This window comes from Oncorhynchus tshawytscha, linkage group LG05 (assembly GCF_018296145.1).
Source record: "Oncorhynchus tshawytscha isolate Ot180627B linkage group LG05, Otsh_v2.0, whole genome shotgun sequence".
Classification (NCBI taxonomy): Eukaryota; Metazoa; Chordata; class Actinopteri; order Salmoniformes; family Salmonidae; genus Oncorhynchus; species Oncorhynchus tshawytscha.
This window is the reverse complement of record NC_056433.1, coordinates 31,468,882-31,481,186: the sequence shown is the minus strand read 5'-3', so window position 1 is coordinate 31,481,186 and position 12,305 is coordinate 31,468,882. Positions and strand designations below refer to the sequence as shown.

At 39.8% G+C, this 12,305-nt stretch overlaps 2 protein-coding genes across 2 annotated transcripts in view; one reads left to right on the top strand and one right to left on the bottom strand.

The window, feature by feature from the left end:
- LOC112250478 (exostosin-like 3) overlaps nt 1–4,504 on the bottom strand; it is a 42,236-nt gene extending 37,732 nt beyond the window's left edge. Inside the window, exon 1 of the mRNA XM_024420663.2 lies at nt 4,274–4,504. The gene's annotated coding sequence lies outside the window, so the exon portion shown is untranslated. The remainder of the gene's footprint in view (nt 1–4,273) is intronic.
- A 3,634-nt stretch (nt 4,505–8,138) lies between these two features.
- LOC112250477 (ribosomal oxygenase 1-like) lies at nt 8,139–12,305 on the top strand. The gene is made up of 15 exons (XM_024420662.2): nt 8,139–8,269; nt 8,553–8,684; nt 8,922–9,061; nt 9,157–9,256; nt 9,343–9,456; nt 9,621–9,727; nt 9,917–10,024; nt 10,159–10,193; nt 10,306–10,484; nt 10,703–10,807; nt 11,024–11,165; nt 11,345–11,465; nt 11,550–11,649; nt 11,754–11,840; nt 11,997–12,305. Exons 1-15 carry the CDS (start codon nt 8,183–8,185, stop codon nt 12,063–12,065), a joined length of 1,626 nt encoding a protein of 541 aa, XP_024276430.1. The 5' UTR covers nt 8,139–8,182; the 3' UTR covers nt 12,066–12,305.

The following is a 12,305-nucleotide window of genomic DNA, read 5'->3' as shown; positions in this document are numbered from 1 at the left end:
GAAGTTTCTAAAACTGTTTGAATGATGTTTGTGAGTATAACAGAACTCATATTGGCAGGCAAAATCCTGAGTTGAAATCAAAACAGGAAGTCAGAAATCTGAGCTTGTATGTATTCACCAGAGTCCCCAATGAAATCCCCTGGAGATATGAATTATGTTGCACTGCCTAGGGGTTCCACTAGATGTCAACCATCAATAGAAATTATAATGAGGCTTCCATGTTGTTGTGGGAGTGAATGAGAGCAGAATATATCGGCTGTCCATCAAGCAGCCATTTTGAGATCCCACTTTTTCATCATGGTAGTCACTTGCGTTCCATTGCTCACGAAGACAAGAAGGAATACTCCAGTTTGAACTTTATTGAAACTATATGTTAAAAACATCCTAATGATTGATTCTGTACTTAGTTTAAATGTTTCTTCGACCGGTAATATCACTTTTTGAAGTTTTTGTCCGATATATAACGCTGACCAGAATTAGCGTTTGGATATGTATACCACCATGTTGACGCCATCTTTGCGGCTGTGGTGTTTTTAAATTGAGCGCAGTCTCAGATAATTGCATGCTTTTCTTTTTCCGTAAAGTTTTTTTTAAATCTGACACAGCGGTTGCATTAAGGAGAGGTATATCTATAATTCCATGTGTATAACTATATTATCATCTACATTTATGATGAGTATTTCTGTTGAATGATGTGGCTATGCAAAATCACTTGATGTTTTTGGAGCTAGTGAATCTAACGTGCCAATGTAAACTCAGATTGAAATAAAAATATAAATATTAACTTTATCAAACAAAACATGCATGTATTGTGTAACATGAAGTCCTATGAGTGTCATCTGATGAAGATAAAATTAATCACTAACCTTGAATTATCTTTATTTCTGGTTTTTGTGAAGGCTATATTTCGCTGGAAAATGGCTGTGCTTATTGTGGTTTGGTGGAGACCTAACAATCGTTTGTAGTGCTTTCGTTGAAAAGCCTATTTGAAATAGGACACTTTGGTGGGATTAACAACGAAAATAGATTTTAAATGATATAAGACACATGTATGTTTTAGGAATTGTAATTATGAGATTTGTGTGGTTTGAATTTTGGCGCCCTCTGTTTTCACTGGTAGTTGTCATATCGATCCTGGTATCGGGATTGCAGCCATAACAGGTTAAAGAAGAAAGGGTCTAAACCATCTGACCCAGATGCTTTTTTGGGGTCAAGTGTAAGGAGCTCCTTTGGCACCTCAGACTCAGAGACCGCCTGCAGGGAGAAAGACTGAAGAGCATCGGGGATAGACGCATTAGAAGGACTGGGGGATGAGGAAATGTTGGACAGGCAAGGAGGCATGGCAGAGTCAAATAGGAATGCTGACTTAATGAAGTGGTGATTAAAGAGCTCAGCCATGTGCTCGTCAGTAACAAACACATCAACATTAAGGGACATGGGTAGCTGTGAGGAGGGTTTATTCTCCTTGTCTTTAATCGTTTTCCAGAACCTCTTGGGGTTATTAAATAGCTTCATTAAATAGTACCCGTAAAACATCCGTCTCAACGTCAACAGTGGAGAGGCGACTCCGGGATGCTGGCTTTCTAGGCAGAGATGCAAAGATAAAGCCATATTGCAGACTGGCCAATAAAAATAAAAGATTAGGATGGGCAGAGGAACTCTGCCTAGATGCCAGCATCCCTGAGTCGCCTCTTCACTGTTGACATTGAGACTGGTGTTATGCGGGTACTATTTTATTAAGCTGACCGTTGAGGAATTGTGAGGCGTCTGTTTCTCAAACTCGACACTCTACTTGTCCTCTTGCTCAGTTGTGCACTGGGGCCTCCCACTCCTCTTTCTATTCTGGTTAGAGCCCGTTTGCGCTGTTCTGTAAAGGGAGGAGTACACAGCGTAGTACGAGATCTTCAGTTTCTTGGCAATTTCTCACATGGAATAGCCTTCATTTCTCAGAACAAGAATAGATTGACGAGTTTCTGAAGAAAGTTATTTATTTCTGGCCATTTTGAGCCTGTAATCAAACCCACAAACGAGGATGCTCCAGATACTCAAGGACAGTTTATTCACTTCTTTATCAGAACGACAGTTTTCAGCTGTGCTAACATAATTGCAAAATGATTGTCTAATGATCAATTAGTCTTCTAAAATGATAAACTTGGATTAGCTAACACAACGTGCCATTGGAACACAGGAGTGATGGTTGCTGATAATGGGACTCTATACGCCTATGTAGATATTCCATTAAAAAAATAATCAGTTTCTAGCTGCAACAGTCATTTACAAGATTAACAATGTTTACACTGTATTTCTGATCAATTTGATGTTATTTAAATGGACAATACATGTGCTTTTCTTACAAAAACAAGGACATTTGTATGCATGTATGTATATATCTATACACACACACAACCTATATATACATACTCTACCGGTCACAAGTTTTAGAACACCTACTCAATTCAAGGGTTTTTCTTTATTTGTACTATTTTCTACATTACAGAATAATAGTGAAGACATCAAAACCATGAAATAACACACATGGAATCATAGTAACCAAAAAAAGTGTTTAACAAATTAAAATGTTTTATATTTGATATTCTTCGAATAGCCACCCTTTGCCTTGATAACAGCTTTGCACACTCTGGCTCTGTCGCATACTGGGTACATATTCAATGGTAGGCTGTGGAAATCCTACCATTGAATATGTACTTACCCAGTATGCGACAGAGCACACACACACACACACACACACCATTTAGCAGACACTTTTATCTAAAAGATACTTAGTCATTTGAGCATACATTTGAAGTATGGGTGGTCCCGGGACTCCAACCCACTATCCTTTTAGCGCGATGCTCTAAAAACTGAGCAACAGAGGACCACATAACATTTGGTTTTTAGTGACAGGATTTGGGCATGCATTTTGAAGCATCCTGCCATAGGCCCTACCACTCCCATTGTTTCAATAGCGGCGATGCCAAGGCTAGCTGTGGGGTAAGTAAATAAAGGCAACTAAGCCATATTCTCTATCATTTTCTCTTTGGATCAATGGATGAAACACTGTCAATAAATGTAAGTATATATACATTTTATGTACCACCCCTTTTACAGAATATACAAATTAAGTGTCATTTTGCTCAAATAACAGTCTGTTTTGGTTATTTTATTGCAGAGGACATTATTTACATGTCAAATGATGATTTGCTATGATTGTTTATTTTTCCAATAGTTTATTGGGGTCAAAATGACCCTACTTGGTAACCCATGCATGTAAAATATCAATATAGCTAACATATGAAATCCAATAAACTATCATGTTAAGGAAAACTGAGGTTTGTAATTACCTCTATTTAGTACCACTATTACTAAGTAGTAGCTTTTCTGGGGACCTCTACTGAGGCTTATAGTAACAGAACAACATAATAACATCCTTGTCCCAAGTCCTTGTTGTTGGTGTGGTGTCACCCTTCTTCATACCATGTTTCACTCCATGCCAATGGCACTGAATTGGCTAAGTATTGTGGCAAGCCAACTTCATTGCAGCATGCAAATCAAATGGGAAAAAGACTAGCTAGTTACATTGACTAGGTAACCAGCTAGCTTACTAGTTAGCTGCAATAAACAACATTTTGCTTGCCTGTAACACTGACACCAAGTACTGTTTAGTCACCTTAATCATGTAATGTCTATACACTATATGGGATCCCGAGTAGCGCAGCGGTCTAAGGCTAAGGTCTAACTTCATCTCAGTGCTTGAAGCGTCACTAGACACCCTGGTTCGAATCCAGGCTGTATCACAACCGGCCGTGATTGGGAGTCCCATAGGACAGCGCACAATTGGCCCAGCGTCGTCCGGGTTTGGCCGGTGTAGGCCGTCATTGTACATACGAATTTGTTCTTAACTGACTTGCCTAGTCAAGTAAAACGAAATTTAAAAAAGTATCGCTAGCTAGCTAATGACTTACTGCTGGGTTGATGTGTGTGTCGTGTCGGTCAGAGGGGAGAGATCAAAGCAAACACGCTCTCGATGGGACTAAGAACGACCGACACACAAACACAACGCTGGCTTTTAATAGCATAATACTTGAGGCGACATGGCTAAGTTCATCACTGTTCATCACTGAATAGTTAAGAGTAATAGACGTCTCGGCACAACAAGATAAGGGGATTGGAGAAAAGGCAAAAAGGGGGACCATGTAAACCAGCTATCCAAAACAGGCATTTACTTGCTAGCAGACGAATGTTAGTTTAGCTAGGTAGTTAGCTTGCTACTCACCCGGTATGAAGCTCCGAAATGTCTCCAAATAAAAACCTTCAAAAGGCCTCAAAATATATGTCACGTTATGCAAGGTGATAACAAAATGTCATGCTCGTTGTTTAATGTAACCATGTACGCGTACCTAGCTAGATCTAGATCCCCCTGTGTGCACGATCAATTTTACATTGAGCTGCATTGTTGGAGAAGGCTAGGCAAGCATACTGAAGCATTCTGGGACTGGGAGTTGCTGAACCTTGGACAAACTGTAGCGGTGAAGTGCTACACCTTGTGGCCATAAACGTTGTGGTTGTACTGTAATACGGAGTATGCCCACAATATGTACTGTGCAAGCTAAATCAAACAATACATCCACAAAGTCGATTTCATAATTTAAACAGATACATTATGTAAACTAAGGGGTATGTAGCAGGGGCATATTAGGCACGACAGCCTCTGACAAAAGGTCTTGACTAGTCTTTACCGATGGCACAGGGCGGGAGGTACTGTTAAAAACCCTCTCCAAATCCTAAACTATAATGGCATTAGGCTTGGCAAGTATTGAGGGAGGCAGCCAGCTGCCCATGAAAGCACATCTATCATGTTACAAAGTGAGAGGTATTAAAACTGCTCTGCTTGTAGACCATGCACACCTCTTTTGAGCAAAGGAAAATCATACATGAAGTTGATTTACTTATTTTCCATGCTTCTTCATATGTAATTAAATCTAGAATAGCATTAATAAAGTAAGCACTATGTAAAGGCTTTAAAAGTAGCCTACACCGTACAAACACAGATTAAAGGGTGTTAGTTGTCATAACCTTTGGTACAAACTAACGATGTGTACAAACTCTGGATGACAATTTATAATTTGACACGTTTATTCTGTATTGAAGCCACCGCGCAGCCATCTTGGTATTCCTCCTCAAGTGTAAAAACGTATTTCAGAAGCTATACAAATGCATTTATTATTTTCTAATTTGACAGGTTTATTCTATTACCTTTAATGCATACTTTCAAATTATGGCATGTGAGCTAAGACATAAACGATTACAAATTAAAACATTTAAAAAACTTTTTTTTAGAGCGCTAATATCGCTGTCCTCACAACTTAAATACATGTAATTGTGCCCTTGAAACATTCAATTGAAATACTGTCTAATTCCATTAATTTCTATGGACTGCTCCTTCCAGGGAGGGGCAATATGACCAATACATAGCCCAGGGTTTACATACATCGTTGGTAAAAGCACTCGGAGTATGACAAAAGAGATTGCTGCATCTAACAGCCTGCACAGTAGAGGGCGATAAAGTTCTTTATCTAGCTTGTAGTTAGCTGATATACAAATAAAAATCCCTAATAATAATAGTAATAATAATTATTATTTTTTAATTTGTATATTCATAATACAAAACAACTTACATCGCTACACCAAACATGTTTAACAAAACAAAACACAGTTATAAACAAGAAAATACTAAATACATACAAAAACATTTAATATATAAAAATTATTTTACAAAAGAACAACAAGTCTAGTGCAATTGCATTCACTCAGAAGGAATCTCATTATAATGATTCAGGAAGATGTTATTATTTTTCTTATTCACAAGGAATAATGTCTCAACAAGATCATTAAATTCAATCAAAAATATTTGTAATTTTGTTATAGAATTCTGGAATTTTTGTTTGTGTCTAAAGTATTTGGCAAAATTTTTTAATAATTCACAATAATTTCAATTGTCTTGTTATCATTGCAAAAGTAACATATTATATCCTTCATGTTAAAAACTTTGATAGTGTTCAAAAAGGTAAATAAGTATTCTGTTAGGTTTTCCCAGTTTATGTGTTGGTGGGCTAGGGTCAGTCTGTTAAATCTGGAGTATTTATCCTGTCTTATCCGGTGTCCTGTGTGAATTTAAGTATGCTCTCTCTAATTCTCTCTCATTTTCTCTCTTTCTTTCTCTTCTTTCTTTCTTTCTTTCTTTCTTTCTTTCTTTCTTTCTTTCTTTCTTTCTTTCTTTCTTTCTTTCTTTCTTTCTTTCTTTCTTTCTTTCTTTCTTTCTTTCTTTCTTTCTCTCGGAGGACCTGAGCCCTAGGACCATGCCTCAGGACTACCTGGCCTGATGACGCCTTGCTGTCCCCAGTCCATCTGGTCGTGCTGCTGCTCCAGGTTCAACTGTTCTGCCTGCGGTTATGGAACCCTGACCTGTTCACCAGATGTGCTACCTGTCCCAGACACACTGTTTTCAACTCTCTAGAGACAGCAGGAGCGGTAGAGATACTCTGAATAATCGGCTATGAAAAGCCAACTGACATTTACTCCTGAGGTGCTGACCGGTTGCACCCTCAACAACCACTGTCATTATTATTATTTGACTCTGCTGGTCATCTATGAACATTTGAACATCTTGGCCATGTTCTGTTATAATCTCCACCCGGCACAGCCAGAAGAGTACTGGCCACCCCTCATAGCCTGGTTCCTCTCTAGGTTTCTTCCTAGGTTCTGGCCTTTCTAGGGAGTTTATCCTAGCCACTGTGCTTCTACACCTGCATTGCTTGCTGTTTGGGGTTTTAGGCTGGGTTTCTGTACAGCATTTTGTGACATCATTTGATGTAAGAAGGACTTTATAAATACATTTGATTGATTATCACAGATTTACATTCATAGAACAAGTGAGTCAGATTTTCACCATCTTCTTTGCAGAAAATGCAGACATCATCATTAGCCACAAATTTGGACGACATAGAATCTTGTGTAGAATTTTAAAGTGCACTTCCTTAAATTTGTTTGGTATACAATATTTGTAAGGCATCAACCAAGACAATGTCAGGAATAAGCATGTTCCAGAAAATGTTTCCTCGAGGCGTAAGTTGGTTCCGTGAATGGGAAATTTGTCTTATGTATTTATTACAACAAGATTTCTCAAGTAAGCCAACGCCTTCCAAACTGAGATCTGGATAAGCTCTGTGATCATCACCAAAGCTAAGATGAGTTTTCATTAGTGTAGTTAGACCTCTGGGAATGGCTTTGATCACAGAAATAAACTCTCTGAAAGGAATTGGAAACTCATTCAATGTTATAAATTCTGCATATGCAAGAATATTACCCCTGTTATTGAAAACATCAAAAACAAAGTAAATATTCCTCTCATGCCAGCTAGGGTAGAACAATGATTTATTCCTTACAGATATGTTTGAATTATTCCACAAATAGCTTTATGAGTGGAAAAATTATGCAGAAAACATATTTTCCAGGACATTAAGGCTTGTTGGTGAAACCTAGCCAATTTAGTGGAATATAATTACATTTCAGTAAAAATTGAAAACCTCCACACTTATTTAACACATTGTTTGGAATGAAATACCAAATTGATTTTGTATTGACCAAACATCTTTTCAACCAATTGATCTTGAAAGTGTTATTTATGTCAACAAAATGCAATACTTCCAGACCTCCTTCAGCTCTTTAATTTGAGAGGACTGACATTTTAGTATGTGAGATTTATTTTTGTAGATGAAGTCAAGAAAGGTCTTGTTGATCTCTTTAGAGGTAGAGGGATTTATTAATAAAGATAATGAGGGGTACACAAAGCGAGACAGTCCATCTGCCTTGGACAGAAACTCCCAAGTATAGACAGATACCTTGTAATTATAAAAAAATATTCTTGGATTTCTTAATTTTAGGAGTGGCATTTATATGTTGTCTAAGTGTTTTTTTGACAGATGTATTCCTAAATATTTAACATAGTCGTTCACAGGAATCTTTTCTGTCTTTATCACCAGAGTCATATAAACATAAGATTTTACACGTAGAAACGTTCAGTTTTAATCCAGATGCAATAGAGAATGTGGCGATGAAATACCCGTAAGAATATCCCTGTTGTCGCACTATTGATGACGTCAGGAATGAGAAAATATTCGACAACATGGAGAAGAAACATGTGTCAGCTTTTGAATTGTACCAAAATGCGCTATTAGCATCGACTCCTGAAGTTAAAACATCATCTGTGAAGGTACTTTGGGTTATGTTATTACTACTGGTGTTTACTCGCTTCCAATTTCAGGCTATGTTTTTTTTTTGTGTCCTATTTTGCCGGCAAACGTCAACTGTGTTGACAAATCAACTGAAGTAGCTAGCAAATTGATGTATTTGGAAGTTGGCGTCTTCCATAATGTGTATATAAGTAAGGAACATCTGTTTAATATACTATTGCAATATGCATCTGAGCAATTGACTGTTGATTGCCTAATACCATTTCATGCCTGACTGCCTCTGCCTACTGGATGCTTTTGTAGATCACAGCAAAGAAGCAGAAGGAAAATGGTATCCAGACCCCCAAATCCATCAAAAAGACCAAAAGGAAACAGATGGGCAAGCAGGTCATAAAAGCGGCACAGAGAGAGGAGACGGTGGAGAGACTGGCAGAGGTTAGTTTGGGGCATCAGCATATAGCCTATGTAATTGTTTGACGGTGGTTCCCTGGGTTTTTCAGTCATTGTATGTGTTTGAGATAAACTACATTGTATTCAGACTGAGCAGATTCGCTGCTCCACAATCACTTTGCATCCCAAATAGCTCAACTGATTGTGATCAATATAAGCTATTCTGTGCCTCGCTGGTCAAACTGAACCCCTTAAACATGCTGATTGTCTGGTTGCATGCAGGAGGTACAGTGTGGAGAGATTAGCGGAGTGGCACTAGATTCTCTGCTGGGTGACCTGGCTAAAGTCAGCAACAGCAGGGTGAGAGCCAGCAAACTTTTCCAGTGGCTCATCCACCCAATTCCCTCCAAGAGTTTCTTCAGGTAATGATATCAGTGTAGCTTTTCACAGTACAGTATTGTAGTCGATTGCACAGGAAGATATCCTTTGTTAACTGTTGACTTCCTTGATCTTATAGAGATGCATGGGAAAAGAAGCCAGTTTTGATCAAACGTCAGAATCCAGACTATTATACGGGACTGTTTTCCACAGCAGAGTTTGATCGCATTTTAAGACGGGTAAGGTGTCACGACTAGCTACACATCTTCTGTGTTTAGTGTCATTTTTGTTGCTCAAATAAGGTTTTTCCTATTGATATTTTCAGGATGACGTTCAGTATGGGGTGAACCTGGATGTCACCAGCTACAGAAATGGCAAAAGAGAGACACACAATCCTCCAGGGAGGGCTCTCCCATTCACTGTATGGGACTTCTATGAGGTAAAAAGCCAAGTGAAAGTCTACTGTTTGTCAAGTTTCATTTACAAAGTGTGAGCAAGTGTTGGTTAAATCATACCAATGGCCGTGTAACATGTTTTAGTTAGAAGTCCTTAGTACCTCAACATAATATTGAAACCCAACCTGTTGTCTTCCATGTTTTCCAGAGTGGTTGCTCGCTGCGTATGCTTAACCCCCAGGCCTTCTCCTCCACTGTGTGGAATGTGCTGTCCATCCTACAGGAGCACTTTGGCAGCATGGCAGGAGCCAACATGTGAGTCACCCTCTCTGACAATCTATCTGACCAGTGAGATGCTCTCACACAACATTGAAAGTTATTGAACATGCATGGGACAGTGAACATCATTTCCTCCTGGGAGGACAAACTATTCTGTTGTATTCTTACCGCATGCTGATGCACTTCCTCATGACATTTCAGTAAAAATTTATTTTGCGTCCCCAGGTATTTGACACCTCCAGGAACACAGGGCTTTGCTCCACATTACGATGATATTGAGGCCTTTGTGGTTCAGCTGGAAGGGAAGAAGCACTGGAGAGTTTACAACCCCAGGTGACTAGTTTCTCAGTACAATTCCCAAAAAGGTGATCAGCACCATCACACCATTTTGAACTTGATTCATGTCAGTAAACTCTGCTGAGAAACAAATACATTTTGTGGGATGTGTGTTTCCTGTCACTTTTCAGGTCAGAAAATGAGGTCTTGCCTGTCGTTTCCAGTCGTAAGTAATCTTTTGTCCACTGTTGTGCCTATGAATAGACAATAAGCATGACAGATCACTCCCCTGTACCTCAGGCTCATTCCTTACAGATGGCTTGGTATTGCTCTTCCAGCTAACTTTAGCCACTCAGAGATCGGGAAGCCCATCATGGAGGCAGTCCTGGAGGCTGGGGATCTCCTCTACTTCCCCCGAGGGTTCATCCACCAGGGGGACTGCCTGTCGGATGCTCACTCCCTCCACATCACTGTCTCATCTTACCAGAGGAACAGTTGGGGAAACTTACTGGCAAAGGTTTGTTATTAACCTGCGTAATCCTATGCATTCCTTGTATGGGACATTGTCCAGTTCTTTGTCTAATTTTGTATCATTAAATACATTTACACTTTGAGTAAGAAAACAACTGAAAATATTGCAGGATATACAATATGGCATGTCCATACCAAAAAATGCATTTACTTGTAAGTATAGGCTTGTATTGTGTACGATGTAGAACATGATCTCTTTGACAGGTGGTACCAGCAGCCCTAGAGATGGCCATGGAGGAGGATGTGGACTTCAGAGGAGGCCTGCCTGTGGATTACCTGACATACATGGGGGTGCAGAACTCAGACAAGGTACTTCAGATGCCACCATTTCTGTGCCTGGTTTCCAATGTACAATCAACCTTGAAGCACCCACCCTCAGCAGGGGTGTGTTTAGAAAGAAACGCTACAGAGCTGACGCCTATGCCCCGTTGCGAAGAACATCTGTTCTGCAAAATCTATTTCTACTGGAACATACTGTAACGTCGCACCCTCGTAACGGCCCTCAATCTACCTGTGCACGTATAGGAGGATCCACGCAGGGCCCAGTTCCTATCCAGAATAGAGGGTCTGATGAAGAAGCTATCAACCTTTGCCCCTGTGGATGCTGCTGTGGATCAGAAAGCTAGGGGCTATCTCCATGACTGTCTCCCCCCGATGCTCACCGCAGGTACCACAAGGTTTTACTTGAAATTGTGATAGGTGGTTGTTTTTACCTTCAGTTGAAACCACTTATTGCAAGTCACTGTGTATAATAGTTGTTAAATGACTCAATGTAAATATTTACTCTAAAATGTCACATTTTAAAGTGACTGTGACTCCGACAGTTTAAATGATGATTATCCACAGAGGAAAGGGCCAGCAGTGTCCAGGGAGCTCCTTCCAGGTGGGAGAATGGAGAGCCGGTAGACATGGGTGTGGCCATTAGAGGCCAGATCAGAGTCAGACTTGTCCGTTCTGGAATCGCCAGGTAGCTCTCAGCATTAAACACAAAAGCATGGCTATAAATGGTTGACCTTTCCAGAAAAGATGACTTTCCTTTGTGCCCCTGCAGGTTATGCAGTGATGGAGAAGCAGTTTGGCTTTACTACACTGCTGACAACTCCAGAGTCTACCACAAGGAGGAGCCCAAGAGTGTTGAAATAAAAGCAGAGGTATGAATGTTTGGGTCTCTGTAATTGCCTTGCTAATATAGCAGTGACGTGTGCCTGTCTGATATGGTGCACTGCAGTGATGACCTTTGATGCAACTCTTTCAGCACACCGATGCCATGGAGTTTCTGATCCATGCATATCCAAAGTTTGTGACAGTGGGCAGTTTGCCATGCAAGTTGGCTGAGGACAAGGTGTGTTTCCTCAACATGTTATGCAACATTGCATGCTTTCTTCTGCATAAAGTCTAACCACATATGCAGCTCTGTAGTGCATGGTCAAGCCTTGATGATATACAGTGTTGGTCTCTGCACTGCAGTTTTCTTAGATGTAATTCCCTGCTCTTCCAGGTGTCCTTGGCTGAGCTGCTGTTTAAGAGAGGGCTTATTCACACTGCAGAACCTCTGCAGCAATCCTGAAGAGTTTCAAAATAAATGTCTGCCATGCCAGCATCATTCACTTCACTATTATGTGTAGGTAGAATTGTTCCGATTTTTAGGACAGCGGTCATTAACTCAGTCCATCAGCATTGCCCTCTACAACAAATTCATCTAAAATCTTCAAAAACTGTTAGTAATAGAGCTGACATAGCTATTTTACAATGTTACCCTTGTTCAGTAAGTATTGAATTAAACTTACTTGCATATTGGTGTAAAACA

Coding starts and splice junctions, on each gene's coding strand:
- LOC112250477 (XM_024420662.2), top strand. CDS start 8,183: ATGGAGAAGAAACATGTGTCAGCTTTTGAATTGTACCAAAATGCGCTA. Junction 9,728..9,916: donor AGCATGGCAGGAGCCAACAT/GTGAGTCACCCT, acceptor TTGCGTCCCCAG/GTATTTGACACCTCCAGGAA. Junction 10,808..11,023: donor GGGTGCAGAACTCAGACAAG/GTACTTCAGATG, acceptor GTGCACGTATAG/GAGGATCCACGCAGGGCCCA.